Below are 18,672 nucleotides of genomic sequence, written 5' to 3'. Positions count from 1 at the left end.
TCCCTCAGCCTCAGTCTGTACATCTCGAGGTGAGCTCATCCACATGCAAGGCTGTGAACACCAGCTAAGAATGACGACTCCCAACGTGTAACTCTACTTGGCTCCTTCACCTGAGCCCCAGGCTCATAGAGCGGAGTGCCTCTTTGAATTCATAACTCGGATGACAAATGGCATCTTAAAATGCCTCATGTCCACCGTTTACTATGGAATTCAATCCCTTGCAGGTAACTCCCGGGTTCCCATTTTAGTAACAGCCCCAGCGCCCATATAGGTGTTTGAGGTCACATTCAATTTCCCCTGTTGGCTCACCCCAGCCCTGCCCTGAAATCGGTCCTGTCATTTCCGTCGCTAAGCCCATCTCAAGTCTGGTTCTGCAGAGACCGCGGCCGGAACTCTGCAAGCTCACAGCATGGTGCAGTGAGTCACAGTCCTCTGAAGGGTGCTCCCTAGAGGGGGAGGCACCTCCTGACACGGGTCACCTCAGAAGGCACTGGATTCTCACAAAGGAGGCCCAGGAGATGGGACTCAATGTTCTCCCGTGGTCTGAACTTCGAAGGGCCTGAGGTTTGGGAGCTCATCGTTAGCAGACACACATGCCAGTGAGCAGGTGAAGATGGAGGAACCCAGGCAAGGCTGTTCTCACTCCGACCCCTGGGCTCTCAGGAGCCACGGGAAAGGACTGTGTCCAGGGCACAGCCCAGCCATCACAGATCCCAGCCTGCATTTACCAACTCGGACAGCCTAGACTCCTTCTACTTGTGACACTTAACTTCTGTTCTGTTCCCTCCCAGACTGTGATGGACTCTTTCAGAAGTCTGGCCTGTCTCAAGCGAGACCAAGTCAGTGAAGGATGAAGTGTCCACATTTGGACCAGAGCATGAAAGGAGAAACAAGGCCTCATGGTCAGCATGATGGTGATGGCCAAACCCTACCCCCGGGTGAGATGAACCAGGGTGGGGGTGAGAATCCAAGATCTTAGGTCGGCCAAAGGATCTTCCTTCACGGCTGACTGGGGTGTTGGAGTCTCACTACCGCAAACTAACAACACGGCCGTCAGTGGTGGACGTCAGCTGCAACAGACACAGAGTCAGCTATTTACTGCCAACATGGGTTATTAGTAAAGGCTGGTGCAGGAAGGCCTGCACGGCTGCTGAGGCAAACCACAGACCCGGCTCTGAATGCCCACTGGCTGAAGTAGAGAGGAAGCTACGGTCCCCTTTAGTGGTCCCTGTGTCCACCAGATCCAGGTGAGCCAGCTAGTTAGGAGAAGGCCATGTTGTCCTGATACTCAGAAAAACCAGCCTCGTAAAGGGAGTAAAAGGGTGACATGGATTTTAGACGCGCTTTTGCCCCTTTACGAGGACAAAGTAAAGTAAATGGCATGGGGAAGGCAAAAGCAAATGAAAACCCGGTGACTGCTTCCTCCAACAGCTTCCCCTGCAGCTGCTCACCCCCGAGCCGGCCACTTCCTCACCAGTGACCGCCGGCCTGGAAATGCCATCACGCACGTCACACAGCGACATCCAGGAGCCGCATGCCGAACACATTTGTGTAAAAGCCAGAATCAAGCAAGGTGCTGCAGACTTTGAATTTCCAAGTGAAAATACCCATGAAAAACATCCCTCAGAAGCCGCATAAATCAATTCGCATCTCACCTCCTCAAAACAAACAAAATTAATAAGGGCTCATTTGTCACCAAATGTAAGGAGGACCAAACATGTTTCTCAAAGCAAGGATTCTACCAGGTATCAAACACCAGCAGGTGACATGATAACAAAGCAAAAATTCCAAAAAAAATTAGAAAATAAAAACATGACTGAGATAATACATGAATCAAAGCAACCATTAAGATTTTGCTTTTCAAAGCAATGGAGGCAGCACGGAGGGCAATCTCGCTATTTCCAGTGCTGGGTGTGCACAGACCACATTTTCAGACCCAAGAACATGCGCACAGGGAGGTCCAAGAGAAAACGGAAAAAAGAGAAAGAAAAAGAAGAACAAGCAAAAATTAGAAACCCACAGTGCTCCTAGCATCAGTGGCTGTCGCTACTCTATTGGACAGCAACTCCAGGGGTCCCACCAGGGGTCCTGGCTGAAAAAAGAGAGTAACTGTCCACACTAACCCTAAAAGGATCTCTCTGAAACAAAGGCGGATTCACTTTTAAACGTCTGAAAACTGGCGGGCTGCACCTACCTCCCCCCTTGGCTACAAGACAGCCCTCCTCCTTGCCAATTCCTTTCTGGATGTAGGGAAGCAGCCCGGCACACAGCCAGGGCAGCCGGCCTCCAGGTAGGCTTATCTGCTGTCTGTGTCCAGTCCCACCAAGTCCTCCTTCTCAAACGGGATGCAGGGGAGGGGGATCTTGTCCCTAGAATTGTTGGGGGCCCCGTCCAGTCTCTTGGACACCAGCAAGATGAAGAGTGACTTGATGATGTCCTCGACCCTCTTCTCCACCACTCTGCAGTCCATGTAGGTTGAAGGCCACATCAGTGGGCGGCTGCTTGACCGCCTCCCCATGCAACCCAAAGGCAAAGAGCTGAGGGTCGTAGAGCGTGGTGCCATACAGCTCCTCTGCACGTGGAGCTTCTAGAAGGTCTTGTCCAAGAGTCAGTCGGTGATGGTGACAAGGCCCACGACCTTGCGGTGGGTCTGGAAGTCGCTCCACCCATTCTTGGGCCAGTAGTGGTGCCTGTAGTGGATACAGAGTGCCCACTGGGAGCCGCACGGGCTGATCTGGCTCACCGAGGAGATTCACTTATAGATGCAAAAGAAATTCTCCTCTGAGATGATCCCCAACAGGTTGGACCACCACGGGGAGATTCTGGTAGTCTTCAGCACACTGCACATAGTAGGGATGCTCATGTTGCAGGCCCTGCTGAGAGGGGAGAGGAGACTGAGGTACACACTCTGCTGTGGGCTGCAGGCCCATCTGGGATGCGGTGACCTGGTGTATAGCAGCCATAAGGCAGGGAAGCCCAAGCAAAGCCAGGGGTAAAGTTTGTCCTCAGCGTCTGCACATGGTTACCATAGCTCGGGTCACATTACCCAGCTTTTGGTCTAGGCTTCCAGACCCTGCAGAAAAGGGTCATTTCTTGTTTTCAGTTTCCAACACCTAGCCAGGCCCTGATGCAAAGTCAGTGCTCAAAACTGCTGAATAAAGGAATGAACAAAGGAACTGCTTTCCCCACCCCCCCTTCAGCAGAATATAAAGAAAAGAACCACAGTGGGATCAAAAGATCTGGATTTCAACTCCAATTTACTTGAACTCCTAAGCTGCAGGATAATGGATAAGAAAACTTTCCTTGGGGAGGAGGGTACAGTTCTGTGGCAGAGCCCATGCTTAGCATGTATGAGGCCCTGGGTTCAATCTCCAGTACCTCTATTAAAAAAAAATGAAACAAATAAATAAACCTAATTACCCCACATCAAATATTAATTTTTAATTCAAAATTTCAAAAAAGCCCTTGCAATTGACACAACATTGGAAACTTGACTATACTTATATTAAAAAAAAATTCCTTGCCTTACAAGAATATATCTGAATTATGGAAGTTTGCAAATGTAAAATGCCTAGGGTACAATCTGCATAAAAAGTGGGGGACTGTACACATTTACTATCCCTCCTTTATGAGCTATATTTCCTTTGGGGGGGTTATAACCTCTCAGAGCTAAATTTCTCAGATTAAAAAAAGAAAACATTACCTGATTCTCAGTACTGCTGAAGAATCAGATAACCCTGTGAAAGCATCTAACCCACAGAGTTTACTCAATAAATGTTTGTTGAATGAATGAATAAACATGCAAGTGAATGCTGCCCCTGCCACAGACCATCACAATGGTACTGCCTGGAAACCCTTAGCCCACGTTCCACCTGACTCTACATTAACCATGTGGTTGACCTGGGCAGGCCTGTGTGCTTCTCTAAACCCCAATTTATTCACGAATAGAAATGGGAGTAATAACACAAACCTCAAAGGGTTAGTGAGTCAATAACAAATTGTACAACAATTTTGCAAGATGGAATCATGAAAGAAAATTGGGCAAAGAGTCCATAGGCTCTCTCCATATTATCTCTTACAACTGCATGGGAATCTACTTTACATCTCAAAATACAAAGTCCAATTTTGTTAAAGAGGTTATTGAGATTAAATGAGCTCACTGTCTTAAATAAGGAACACACAGTACAAAGAGGACAATGCACAGCAAATGAGATACACTTAGTAAACGGTCCCACCGAGCCCACTGGTCGCTCCAACTCCAGAGCACAAGGATGGGTCATCATGGCCAGAGGCCACTGCACCTGAAGCTAACAAAGCTAATGGTCACCACTTCCAAGAGCCCCTGCCTCCAACCTAGGTCTAATTTTGTATTTGTAACTTTCTTTTCTTATACTTAAATAGGAATACCCAATTGCATAGCCTTCAGGTCACCAAAACCTGACCACGGAAATCATGACAGCAGCCATCCCCAGTGAAACAATAAAATTAAAAGCCATATCCACAAGAAGTCTATGTAATTCTAATGGCAGTAACTTCATCCTGGACTGAGAGGAAGAGGACTGGGGAGGAGGAGGAAACTGGGGCCCCCAGACCCAGGGGCCACCTGTCCCATGATGTAATTTTGTCTCAACCCACACACTCCATGAAATTCAAATTACACATAGACAGAGTGCTATGAACAAGATTTTTTTTTTTTTAAAGAAACCCCTGATTCTCTAACAGGTCAGGTTTCTACTGAGGCACAAATGGCTTATGTGTGTATTGTTTCACGAAAACCTAAAATAATATCACTCCAACTTGACACATGAAGAAATGGAGGAAAAGAGAGGTTTATCACATTGTGCAAGATTAGAGAGAGGCCACGTCAGAGGCTGTATTTAAATCCAAGCCCCTGCTCCAGTTCTCACACTAGAAAGTGTGACATACTGCCCCCATCCTGCCCCCTCCCTGCAATAAATCTCTTAAGTCTTTTCTGTGTTACCTGGAAAGAACCAAAGTCACATTAACTTTCCAGAAAGAGCTGTGTCACCCTTGGAGGACGTATCAAAATCTGAAGAATTAGGGTTGGAGCAGAGATTTGAGTTCTCTGTTTCTCAAAAGGAGACATGGGTTTAAAAGAAACCAAAAAGCACTTCTCTTGTCTAAGCCCTCATTGTGCAGAGAAGGAAACGGAGGCTCAGAAGAGATGAGGAAAGGGCCTAATTTACAAAGCTTGCCTCAGCGCAGCACCAAGCCAGCCCTGGGCACTGCTGGGGAAGGACGTGGGAGGCCCTGGAGAATGAGTGTTAGAAAAAGGAAAGAGAAGAAGCATACAAGCCCTCTACACCGTCGTACCATGCAGTTCCACCAAATTATCCAGTATGGGAGCCGCCAACATTAAGGTGGGCTAAACAACTTATAGAAACCTGGAAGTCTCAACTACAGTGGAAATTCCAACTTTTATATGTTTTTTTCCCAGTTCAGGCATGAGCACAGCGGGAGCTCTGTGCCAGGCACTACACAAGTCCTGGAGTTCTCCCAAATACAGATCTCTATGAACACGTGTGCAAACCACATGAAGGACCACCAGAAGAAAAACGCCCACAGATAAGTTAGAATTACTGAAAATGAAGGCAGCTAACCAGCATATATTACTAGCAAAAAGGATGTTGCTAGAAATACTCATGGACATAGCAAACTGTGATTAGCAAGTGGGAAAGGGGGAGGGACAGTTTAGGAGTTTAATATGTTCAGATACACATCACTATATATAAAATAAATAAATGACAAGGACCTACTGTATAGCACAGGGAACTATGTTCAATTTCTTGAAATGAGCTTTACTGAAAACAATCTGAAAAATGTACACGTACATATGCATATATATAACTGAATCTCTACTGTACACCTGAAACTAACATTGTAAACTGATTACACTTTAATAAAAAATAAGAATTTTAAAAATAAATAAATAAATAAAAGAACACTGTAATCCCCTTAGCTGTAGGTGGTGGAGAACACTGGTTGCAAGTACCAAGTCCACTCGATCACTCCAGCAATGGCTGTCACTCTTTCTGACCATCATGGAGTCAATTGGCTTCACTGAGCTTACTTTTCTCTTTCGTGAAAAGCTACAGTGGCAACCAACGATATATATAATCTCATTATTTACAGACCCAACAAATTAGTGCAGACTTTCCATAGGCCAGGCTCTGGACAGATGAAAGATAGGGTCCCAGATACATTTATGGGTAGAAATAGTTTACGCCATAAAGACATTAATTCTTCCTGTTCTGATATAAAGATTCAATGCAATTATGATTAGAATTCCTACCAGAAATTTATGGAATGTAGCAAGTTAATTTAGGGTCAGAAACAGCCAGGAAACTTCTTTAGAACCACCACTGGGGAGGGGTGGATAGATCATTCATTTCCACTGTTCTTTCTGAAGTGTTGAAAACGTTCTGGAATAATAATGGTTGCACCACTGTGAATATACCAAAAGCCGCTGAATTGTACCATTTAAATGGGTGGACCTCACAGTGTGTGAACAATATCGCAATAAAGCTGTTCTACGAAAAAATATTTCTGGACCACTATTTTTCCCTCTATATTACTAGTCTGCCCCACAATTTTAGAAAAACTAAAAAACAAAACCAAACAAAAATTTGCCAGGAGATCTTTAGGACTGCAATATTCCTGGGTCTCCAAAATGCCTCTGATGGTGATGCCCCTGTTAACACACACTAGTTGGGCTGGACTAGTTAAGGACTATATCTTTTTAAAATCGACGGTCACATGTTTCACCCTGGGAGACCGGAGGATGGAGAATGTCACAGCCTCATGTCCTCATCTCTTTATTTTGTTTTTGTTTTTGTTTTTGTTTTTGTTTTTGTTTTTGTTTTTGTTTTTGGAGTAGAGAAAGATTTTACTGCAGGGCCAAACAAGGAAAACAGTGGCTCGTGCTCAAAAACCCTGAACTCTCTGATGGTTTTTGAGGTGAATTTTTTTTCTTTTTTTTTAATAGGGTAAAGTTTTTAACAGGCAAAATGAGGCTTGAGGGCTTCCAGGTGTGTGACTTTCTTCTGACTACTTGGTGGTAGGTAATAGGGCCGTGTTCCAGGAATCTCGTGCTCAGCCTGAAGTTACCATCCTCCACCTGGGTGGGGGCCTTAGCTCCTGCAGAACAACTCAAACATATTAAGTATATCCCTTCCCCTACTCCTCAGCTCATTTTTAAGTGAACCAAGCCCTGCTTTCAACACTGTGATCACGCTCACTACAAAAACACGTGACATCAACAAACACCACCATCCTAACACCAGAAAAAGTATTAAGGGTATTTACCTGGGGCAGAAACACTGAGGGAGGAGAAAGAAGCATGCTCAGCGTTGGCGCTCTCTTTTCCCAAGTCTCTGCCAGGAAAAGCTGGGCTTTACAGCCAGAGGATCTCAGCCCCAGGGAACAGCGTCCACGCCACTGAGCTGGACCTCGGGGACAGGGAAAGGGAGAGGAGTGCAGTCTAGGGGTGGCGGGGCAGGGAAAGTGGCGGGGGGCGCATGCTGCAGCCCCGCTCGGAGGCCAGTCGCAGCCACTGTCCCCGCCCCCGCCCGGCTCCGCAGATCCCGCCGGCCCGGGACGCAGGCCGCCCAGGGGCGGGGCGGGGTCTGTGGCCGAGGAGAGGAAGCCCGGGAGGAGGGGACTCGCGGCGGGAGAGCGGAAGGGGGCGCCGGCCGCAGACTGAGGGGAGCCCGGCTGGGGCGAGAGGTGGCAGGTGCGGGCCGCGGTATGGACGGGGGTGGCCATGTCCCCGGCAGGTGCGTGCCCGGCCCTGGACAGGTGTGGCCTGGGCGCCGGTGCAGGTGGCGCAGGCAGAGGGGGCTGGCGCGAGCCCCTCAGCTGGACACTCGCTGACTCGAGCCCTCGCAGGCTGTGACACGCGGACCCCCTTCCCCAGAGCCCCCAACCTTCCACTTACACAGCCGGAGGCCCCGACCCGGGGCAGGAGCCAAAGGCCTACCGGGCGACAGAGCCGAGCAGCCACTGGGACTGATCCCTGGCTCGGAGCTGGAGTTTCGGGCCCGCGGTCCAGCTGGCATCCAAACGTGGGCATGCGCGGGAGGGCCAGCAATCCGCTCTGGGCTCTGGGTTCTGTGAGATACACTGGGGAATCGAGGGAGGGAGAAGATGGGAGGGGGAGAAGATGGGAGGAGTAGGAGCAGAAGCGAAAAGTGGAGGGAGAGAGATGGATGGAGGAGGAGCAAGGAGAAGTGAGAGCTCTAGAGGGAGAAGGGGGAGGGTAGTAGCAGAGATGAAGAGTAAAAGCTTTACCTTCAAGGGCACCCCGAAGGAGGCACCAGTCCTGCCTCCATGCCCTTCTCTAGCCCCTCAAGGCCAGAAGCTCAAATTTCACCTCCCTGGTCAAGCCCTCCAGCCAAGGCCCTGCAGAACCCCAACAGGGATCACACCTGTTGCCCCCAAGAGGAGCTGGGCTTCCTGTTGCTCCCGGAACCAAACACCCACAGGCGTTGTCGCTTAGAACTACCTTCAGAAGAGTATAAATTCCCCTTTTACAGGCTGGGAAACTGAGGCAGGCATGATCTTTGCCTTAGCTGCACTGTCCCAGGTGTTGGGCTGGCCGGGAGCGGGAGGTACAAGTTCAGAGACCCAGACAGAGCAGACAGCCCGAGTGTCCGTGCATAGTCCCCATCTCTCCTGGGTAAGCCACTTTCCACCCTAGTGGAACAATGAAGGGCTCACAGTAGGTCCCTGGGTGTGGGAGAGCTGTCCTCAGTTCCAGTGCCCAGCTTGCTATGTAGATAGGAGTGTTCTCGAGTCCAAACTCATTCTCCTCAATGCAGGACAGGCCAATAAATCAGGAGACCAGCTGTTGGGGCATGGAATAGCTAGTTTCTGTAGACCTAGATGGCAAACTAATGTCCTGGAAAACCATCTCCCCAAGTCAGAATTCAGGCTCCTTTCCTACTTGCTTGGTTGTTGCAAACTTCTTGGTATAGGAATTTTTTTGTTTTTAGAATTCTTTGTTGTTGCAGCTGTCCACCTGGGTCAGATGCCTGTAAACCTCCAACAAAACAAATGTTATTTTCTATTCTGCAACTTGTTATCTTTATATGAATGGAAAAATGTTAATATCCTTAAAGGTCAGAGCCTTCAGAATAGGCTCTCCTATCTATTTCAGGCTCTAGGCAACATTGTTTTACAGAAGGTGCAGAATCAGCAAGACTAAGCCTCGGAAACAGAGCACAGGGTTAAAGTCAAAGGAACAGATCTAAAACAGAGTCTGATTTGTTCTTTGCTATTATCGAGGCAGAAGCCACTTGAGGATTTAAATCATTTTAGGTTAAAAATAAGTAAAACTTTAAAGGAATTTACATACATAGGTTGAAATGTGCATAAAATATTTGGAAAAGCTCACAAAATATTGTAAACAGTGACATCTCCAGGGAGGGCTGAGAGAACAAAGGATGAGGGAAACCTTCCCCTTGTGTATTTTTGTGCTGTTTGAATTTTTTTTTTACCATATGCATGGGTTTCTTTTTCAGTTAAAAAAAAGTGTAATGGAGGGAAGGAGTAACTAGCTCAGCAAGTACAGCAGCCATGGAAAACTGAGCCGTCACTTTTGCTTTAAGCCAGGAAGCATTTATTAACTCTCTCCTATGTGCCCAGTGTTGTTTTATGACTTCATTTATTATGTATAGTTTTTATAAAATAATATCATGCTATCCCTGACCCCTGCCCAGGGGAGCTGGTGGAAAACCAATTGAGTTTTTATTGAGTTGTTTTGCAAGGAGTATAAATGAGTTATAAACAGAACACATCTTCAGGGCAAACCAGGTGGAATGGGTTTCCAGCAGGCCAGACAGCTAGGAAGGGTTTTCAACAGAGATGCCTAGAGGCTGAGAGAGAAAGCCTCCAGGGCCCCACAAAAAGCTGCCCAAAGTGGTTTCTCCATGGCACTATTGTAATAGGAAAGAACAAATCTGACTCCATATTACATCTTTTTCTTTGACTTTAACCCTGTGCTCTGTTTCCGAGGCTTAGTCTTGTTGGTTCTGCACCTTTTATAAAACAATGTTGCCTAGAGCCTGAAATATACGGGAGAACCTATTCTCAAGGCTTTGACCTTTAAGGATATTAACACTTTTCCATTCTTATAAAGATAACATGTTGCAGAACAGAAAATAACTTTTGTTTTGTTGGAGGTTTACAGGGATCTGACCCAGGTGGACAGCTGCAACAACAAAGGATTCTAACAACAAAGGATTCCTACACCAAGATGTTTGCAACAACCAAGCACACCCCCTTCTCCTTTTTAATATAAAAGGAGCCTGAATTGTGACTAGGGGAAGATGCTTCTCCAGGACAATTTCTCTGCCATCTCCTCAGTCAGCTGGCTCTCCAATTAAAGACGCTCTTTCTTGCCACAAAACGTGGTCTTCCAATTTATTGGCCTGTCCTGCAGTGAGCAGAATGAGTTTGGACTCAGTAACACAACCAAACATTGAAAGTATTCATTTGGTATATTAAATGACTTGCTGCTGCTGGTCTTTCTTCCTGACTTTTTCTTTTCTTGACCACTCCTGCTATGTTTATGAAAAATCTGTCAGTCTGCTCTTGTGGACACATTTACATCTCTAGCCACTACCCTTCCAGATAAGAACTGATGTCACCAAAATTGCTAAGAGATATTACATGTTAAGAAAAGACCAGAAGTGTGTACTGGCTGATGTTCAGGAGCAGACTGGGACACCTGACAAAATGTCAGAAGCATGGATAGACAGCTGGGCACCAAAGGAGAAGCTTCTAAGCCTCCATGAAGGACTTGCTGGATAAGAAGGAAAAGTCCCAGATTGTAGATCTGATTCCACCATGAGCTTCCTGGGTGAGGCTCGGCAAGTGATTTAAGTTCTCTAGACCCGTGCTGTGCAACATGTGAGCCACCAGCAACATGAAAAATTATGAAATTATTCTGTAGCCAGGCAGAATTATAAATAAACATTTTACAGCAAAGGCTCCCCACGTATGATGTTTAGAAACATTAGTGGTTTTCTTGCCCTAACAGGTTATTTCTGTATGTCTAGCTTTCTGTGGTTTGTAACGCCCGTGACTAATGTGTCCCTTATAGTGAGGTATTTTGAAGTTATAAGTTACTGGACACAGTACCGTCATATCACAGTTGAAAAAAAAGACCCACATAAGCCAGGCCATTTGATTTAGTAATTATGAGCAGGGTCTCCGGGGCCAGCCTGCCTGAGTATAAATTCTCACTCTGCCTCTGGAGGGTTCTGTGTGAATCTTGGAGAAATTTTTATTATTATTGTTGTTGTTGTTGTTGTTGTTATTTCATTTATTTCTGCCTCTTTTTTCTGACCTTTTAATGGTGAGGAATATGTAGACTCTATCTCCTACTGTGCTGGCAGGATTAAGTGATTTAACGTCTGTGCTGCCCACTTCCCTGGGTTTCAGCATTCTCCAGGCAATCAGTTTCAAACCCGGAGGCATTCTCCACTGTCTTAGTCAGTCTGGGATGCTGTAAAAAATTACCATGGGTCAGGTGGCTTAAACAACCAGCATATTCCTCAAGTTTTGGAGGCTGAGATATTCAAGATCAAGGTATCTGGGAGAGGATTGCCTTCATGGCTTGAAGATGGCTGTCTTCCCACTATCTTCATGGGGTGGAGAGCAGACAGAAGCAAGCACTCTGGGGCCCCTTATAAGTGCCCTAATCCCATTCATGAGGGCTCTACTCTCTTGACCTCATTTTATCCTACTAATCACCTCCCAAAGGCCCCGCCTCCCAATACCATCACCCTGGGAGATGGGGTTTCGACTTATGGATTTTGAGGGGATGCAAACATTCAGTCCACACATCGGCTAACTCTCCCCAACATGCAGTCATCAAACCTGTAGCTAATTTCAAAGTAATGTTTATATCTCTCTGCCCATTTCCATTCCTACATCCACTAACACTGAAGCCCTGTTAGATTTTATTCCTTATTTTTCTGGTAGAGATTTAATTGATTCCTCTACTGCAATGCTCTCCTCACTCCAAACAGTCTGCTTAACAGCCCTGCCAGGTAGGTCTTCCTTAAAACACCTTCCCACATCACCGGGTTGTTTTTTAGGTGTAAATGTCAGAATCCTCTCCACACCCCATCCTAGACCTTTAATCCCTTACACTACCGCCCACTATGTTATTTTTCTATTACCACTGTAACAAATTTCCATAAGCTTAATAGCTTAAACCAGCACAGATTTATCACCTTATGGCTGTGGAGGTCAGAGATCCAACACAGTTCTCATTGGGCTAAATTCAAGGTACCAGCAGGGTGCCTTCCTTCTAGAGGGTCTAGAAGAAAATGTTTCCTTGTTTGTTTTTTTTTCCAGTTTCCAGAGGTCACTCACCTTCCTTAGCTTATGCCCCACGACTTCCTTCACCTTCATAGCCAGCAGCCTTTCTGAACATCGCTCCATGGCTGCACCTCCCTCTGATCCTAAACTCAGATGGGAAATGTCCTATGATTGTAAAGACCCCTGTGATTACACTGGGCCCACCTGGAAAATCCAGGCTACTCTCCCTATCACCTCATCTCAGGATCCCATGTCCCACCCCACTCAGGCATTATGTATGTGTCTGTGACACTCACCTTGGGTAACATTTCCTCTCGTGAGCAATTAAATGTTCAAGATACTTAGTCTTTCCACATTCAGTACGTCTGGTGAGATTATACAAATCCTGTTTATTTGTAACTTGGCACTAATCTTTAACAACGTATTATGGGTTTAAAAGGCTAATAGCCAATTTTGAAGGAAAATCCTCTAAGATTTTTTAAGATTTTTGTCCTAAAATGCCTGTCATCCCTTTTACTGTCTACAGTAACATGTCACAGGTGGCTTCCCTGTGGGGGTGGGGGACACATTGTTTTGCCACCACAGTCCCTTCATTCACACCAACATGCTGGTCTCCTAACAGAGGATCTATGCTCCCAGCTTTGCTCACTTCCTCCTCCTTTCCATTGACCATCCTGTTCCCACCGCTTCCTTCGTTCAGCACATCAGGATTTCATGACCACATTCTTCTCTAAATGGAATGGATATTGTGCATCTAACGTCTAATAATTGTTCTCAGTGTATACGCACACACTCACCTACGTGTCTCCCCATCCATCTCTTTATTTTCCTGGAATCTTCCAGAGGAATCCGTTCCATGATGATGATGATGATGATGATGATACTGACAGTGATGACAGGGGCCTCTCAAGGATTCTGATAAAGAGAGAATCAATGAAGAGAGGGAATCATTGCAAAATTGCCCCAGAAACAGGTTAAAGGTAAATAACTGTGATAGTGTTTAATGAAATCGACTAAAATTTAACTATTTTTAAAACTTTGTATCACTGTATTTTAAATTTTAAGGGGAATTTTCATTCACCACTAACCAAGATTTGAATTTAGGACCAAAATCTAAGAGGACTTCTATCTTCTAACAAATTGTCCACTATCCTTTTATACATGTGATTCTTAAAAAAAAAAAAAAAAAAAAAGGTTAGTGCTGGGCTGCAAATAAGTAGGATTCATATAATTTCACCAGACACACTGAATGTGGAAAGACTAAGGAAGAAAAACAAAAAGCCATTCAAAATGTCTTCAGACTTACATTGCACACAGGAGAACACGTTAGCCAAGGTGTCACATCAACATGACGCCTGGGTGGGACGGGGAAGCTGATCTTCCTCATCAGACATTTATGCTGATTTGTTAGATGCCAACACAGTTTCCTCATTGGATTTGCTTCTAATAATTATGGAACAGTTTAGGCTCTACCAAAAGCAGACTAAATATTTTCCCCTGCCACCAAATCTCTGGACTGAATGTCCCCACAAGAGGGACATGATTATATTTCACAGGAAACTCTTCCTGAGAAACAACAGGCTTTTTGAGGGCAGAACTACTGGTCCCCCAGGGAGGGCTGGAGGAGGGATCGAGGGGACACTGGAAATACAGGAGGAGTCAGTTCAGATAGTGCTGCTCAAGTAGCCAAAGACATCCTACCAAAAGTTTCGTGAGTGAAGGAGCCTGTGAACTCTGAGCAGGTTGTTAAGACACAGCAGTACATAACTAGCATCACAAGTCATTTGTAGCATGTTTTGATATTTGGAAAATAATTAGCCCATTGCTCTTTGAAAATGCAGCAGTAGCAATAGAAATAATAAACACTGAGCTGTCTTGGAGATAACAAACAATAAACAATTCTAAATCTGCAGGATTCCTTGACAAGATGCAAGCGATGAGCTAGATGTGTGCTGCAGATACCTCTTACTGCAGGGCTCACTCCTGCAAAGCACAGAACTAGTTTTCTCAGCAGACAGAGGGAACCAAGTCAAGATTTCTAATCTTGAGAGGTTTACTATATGGCAGGAAAGATCAGACCAATAAATACAGCTAAATATGAATAAATGCAATCAAATATTATGAAGTGTGTATGGAGCACAGAAGAAGAAAAATTCCTTTCACCTGGGATCTAGAGAAACTTCTTCAGAAAATGCAGCTTTGAAGATGGCCAAAGACATGGGTTGAAGTTTGGCAGAACAGGACGTAAGGAATTTAAAAACTAATTTTAAAATTCATATAAAAATGTAAAAAATCGCAAATATCCGAAACAACTTTGAACAAGAAAAATTTTGAAGACTTACACTATCTGATTTTCAGACTTTTTAAAATAAAGTTACAGTAATCAGATAGTATGGTATTGTTGTAAAACAGGAAAATAGAATAATGGAACAGAATAGAATGTTCTGAACTAAACCAACACTTAGATGGGCAATTGAATCTCAGTAAGGATGCAGTGGAGAAAGGATCTTTTCAACAAGTCGTGCTGGAACAATTACATATCCATATGCAAAAAGAGAAAAATGAAATTTGACCCATACCTCACAAAATACAGAAAAATTAATTCAAAATGGATCATAGATCTTAATAGGAAATCCAAAACTATGAAAACAGCTAGGAGGAAAAGCATAGGCTTAAGCAATATGACCTTGGGTTTGGCAAACATTTCTTTGCTATGACACCAAATGTATAATCTGTTTTAAAAAGTAACTGATTTAGTGAACTTTATCAAAATGAAGACTCTTCAAAGCTCTTCAAAACACTGCTAAGCGAATAAAAAGACAAGCCATAGAGAGAAACTATTTGCGCCACCTTACCGGCACCCTGACTCACCGCGCCCGCCCCCCAGCAGCAAGCTCACCTGAAGACGGGCGTCCGGCTTCTTGGGCAGCAGAGGCCGCCCCCAGGCCACGCCGCGGTGTGGAGCGGAGCAAACTGCCGACTCCCGGGCGGCGGGCCCGCTACCCACGTTGCCTCCGCACCCCAATTGCACTGCCCCGCTCCCCTCCTCAGCAAGCTGAGTGGGACAGGTGTGTCAGGCGACCTGGGACAGCTGAGGCCGCTCCCAGGCCCGGCCTCGGGGAGACGGGAGCTAATCCACCATCTTGCCAGGGGCAGTGCTACTCCGCTGCCGCTGCCGCTGCCGCCGCCCCCTGACCCAACCGCCCCGCCTCCCAGGAGCAAGCTCACCTGGAGTCCGACTTCCGGGGAATCTCCTGCTGCCAAGGCCGCCTCCAGACCAGGCTGCGGGGAAGAGAAGGAAACAACCGGCTTGCCTGGGCAGCGCCCTCCCGCCGCCGCCGCCACCCTAAACACACCACACCCGCCTCCAGGGGTCAGGCTGACTTCGAGGATGTGCACCAGCCTTCTGATTCTGGCCACGAGCCTGAGCACCTCCCTGCACCCCTACACCCCTGCACTCCCTGCGCCCCTCAACTGCCTGCACCCTCCACAGCCCGTGCACCCTGGCACAACTTTCACCTTCCACCACCTACACCCCTGCACCCCTGCATGTCCCACACACCACCTCTTGGGCTTGTGGCAGAGCCTCTGTCATTGCACCAGCGTGCAGGGACTCATATCCTTGCCAGTACATGATGCATCAGTGGACCTCTGGGGTTGCCTGCCAGAAAGTATATGTTCCCTGCCACTAGGCTGGGCCACTAGGGTGATCTCTGTGACGTCTCCCAGGACGGGCTCAGAGATGCTGTTCTCTGGGAAGAGAGGAGTTGAAACCGCTCTTGAGGGCAGAGCTGTGCTCACCAGGCCGTCCACGCTTCATGTTTTACACAGGACTTCGGAGAAGAGAAATGGATCCAGCCAAGTAAGACGGGCCTGCTCTGCGCCAACCTCAGTCCTGGGCTCTGAGGCAGACAAACTGGCTCCCACCCTCAGGGCCCAGTTTGGGCACCTGAATGGCCCCTTGGAGGCATCCCATCAGTTCTCAGGAAGAAGTCTGGCTGCTCCCACCCCATGGCCCTCCCTCCCACTGTGCTGGCCTCAGGAAGTTTCCTTATTTGGGGAAGAAGGCAGCCCACCCCCTACCCCACCCCTCACGGTGCTCTCACCCAGGCTGGTGCTCTCTCTGCCCTTCAGAGTCTGGAAAGCCATCCCTCTTCAGTTATGTCTCTTCTGAGATGGACTTGCTTCCGCTATATTCTAGGCGAGGATGCAACGTGGGATGCCCTGGTTAAGAGAACCAAAATAAATAGTTTCTTCTGTGAGATTTTCTGTTTATCTACTTGGGCTGGGCTGTGTGTAGTTTGCAACAGCTATTGGTGTGAGAGGCTAAAGCCGCCTGTGTGTCCTTGTTTTCATCTCCCCGCTGTCTTTGGGTTTTCCCTAGACACTCCTGAGGCATTTACTTCTTTTAGTTTTATTCCTGTTATTACACAGGGGCCCTACTGACATGGAGGAGAGGCGATGGGGTGGTGGGACAGAGGGGAGCATCTGTAGTCCTGCGATTAGTTCTCATTGAGCCTGTGCCCTGAGCTGTGACCTCCACTAGTGTGTCTCTTTCCCCCAGCCCAATTTGAGTGACACAGAAGGGATTTCCCTTCCCCCAGGTTGGTTAGGCTCTGGTAAAATAATTTCTCATTAAAAAAACAAACAAACAATAAACAACTTCCCCCAATGAAACAGAATGTTCTGGGTGTATTTCAATAGAGTTATTTTCTCCTTTCCAGGCAGGAAGCATGAGGGGTTTTTCTCTGACCTTCATTCTGAGAACAGGGCACGGGCCTGGAGGTAAAATGCATGAAAAAGAGCATGGGGCCCCTCTGACTGGCCCCCTGGAGTTGTCACACTCAGACTTCCCTACGCTGAGCCTCCTGCTGGCCTCAGGGACCTGTTAAATCTGCCTGCTCCCTGGATTCTTACAAAGGCGGGTTCTGCCCTGGGAGCTGTGACTCTCCAAGCCCGCCCAGCTGCCTCTCTGGGTTGGGAGCAGCTTTTCCCCTCAATTTTCTGGGATCTAAGAAGAGCAGTGGGTTTGCGGCTCCCTCAGCTCTGGTGTTGTTTTCAGGACAGAAGGAGCAACTTCTGAGCTCCACACGAGCTGGACCAGAGGCTGGAAGCCTCCCCTCCTCTGCCTCCGTGCAATCAGTGCCTGTGGTTCTAGCCGAGTTTCTGAAGATGTGGATTTAAACACACACATCCCAGCCCCTGCGGGAGCACACAGTCCCATAAATCCCCCCAGTTTCCACTGGTAACTACGGAGCCGAATGGGACACGGGTTTCGGGACCACAGAGGCCTGACTGCACGAATTGCTCTGTGGCCTATTAACGTGGTTGCTCTGGGCTTTGTCTGAAGTGGCTTGCTTACCGCACCTGGTACGTGGGAAACACAAAATAAGTACTAGAACCTTCACTTTTTCTCCCTCCAGGGCCTTCAAACATAGAAAATAATAAGTGAACTCAGACGGCCTAGTCACCACAATGATGTCCGATCAGCCTGGCTCTCCTAAGTGATGGGCACTGACTTGCACCTTAACTCGGAACAGTAGGAGAACCGCCTTCCTCTAACTGGGCATCTCCCCACACCAGGCACGCCCTCAGCTGAGACGGGGCCAACTCCCCCACTGAGGTGTGTGCTGGTGGCTTCAATGTGACCTGGCCCTGCCGGGACATGAAACTGCAGTGAGTGAGGTGGAGGGTCGGGTGGAGGGGGGTCCCTTCTGGGGTGGCAGGGGGCCCGGTAGCATCCCGCCCGGCCTGGTGCCTGGGGCTCCCTAACACCTCCTACAGCTCCTGGGTTGGCTCCGGTCCTGGCCACTCCACACACCCTCCCAGTATCTTTTCATTAAGTCCCTGTTTTGCTTTTATCAGCGAGAAGTGGCTTCTGTTGCTTATTCAGTGAAACAGTGCATCGGGAAACCAGACTCTTTCTAACATCAGTAAAATACCAACCTCGGTCAGCTCGCCGGGCAGACCGTGCAGCACAAAGGCCTGCACAGGGCTGTGCGAACGGCTTACGTGAAGGGTCCTCATCATCTGTCTTCAGAGATACAGAAGCTGGTGGTTCAGGTAAAACCTCAGGGAGGAATTGAGAAATCCAAATCTGGTTGGTTTCAAAGGCTAACTGGTCAGACCGGACCCCTGCGCTGTGGTCAGAAGCCTAGCTCAACATCACGCAGACTCAGCGCCCTAAGTGCCGGGTAAGACTGGTGGTGTTCACTTTGCAGGCTCTCGTTGGGGATTCACTGTAGCCCCTTAAATGCAGCAGAGATTCCAGCCCCCTTAGCCGCAACCCTGAGTGTTCCATGACACAAATCCCGGGAGTGT

General features: G+C 47.4%; 1 protein-coding gene across 49 annotated transcripts in view; it reads right to left on the bottom strand.

Moving 5' to 3' along the window:
• LOC123615475 (uncharacterized) overlaps positions 1 to 18,440 on the bottom strand; it is a 166,525-nt gene extending 148,085 nt beyond the window's left edge. For 45 of the 49 annotated variants that reach the window (XM_074358779.1, XM_074358747.1, XM_074358738.1 and 42 more), the window contains exons 1-5: positions 15,251 to 15,573; positions 13,149 to 13,266; positions 12,406 to 12,494; positions 8,000 to 8,258; positions 7,327 to 7,469 (exon numbers count right to left, since the gene is read on the bottom strand). In XM_074358779.1, the coding sequence (XP_074214880.1) occupies positions 7,327 to 7,469; positions 8,000 to 8,258; positions 12,406 to 12,494; positions 13,149 to 13,209 (552 nt within the window). In that variant the 5' untranslated portion in view covers positions 13,210 to 13,266; positions 15,251 to 15,573. The other 4 variants (XM_074358776.1, XM_074358777.1, XM_074358739.1 and 1 more) reach the window with 4 other exon arrangements.
• Positions 18,441 to 18,672: the final 232 nt, after the last annotated feature.

The sequence above is a fragment of the Camelus bactrianus genome, chromosome X (assembly GCF_048773025.1).
Source record: "Camelus bactrianus isolate YW-2024 breed Bactrian camel chromosome X, ASM4877302v1, whole genome shotgun sequence".
Classification (NCBI taxonomy): Eukaryota; Metazoa; Chordata; class Mammalia; order Artiodactyla; family Camelidae; genus Camelus; species Camelus bactrianus.
The sequence above is the reverse complement of the archived record's forward strand: the minus strand, read 5'-3'. Positions and strand labels throughout refer to the sequence as shown.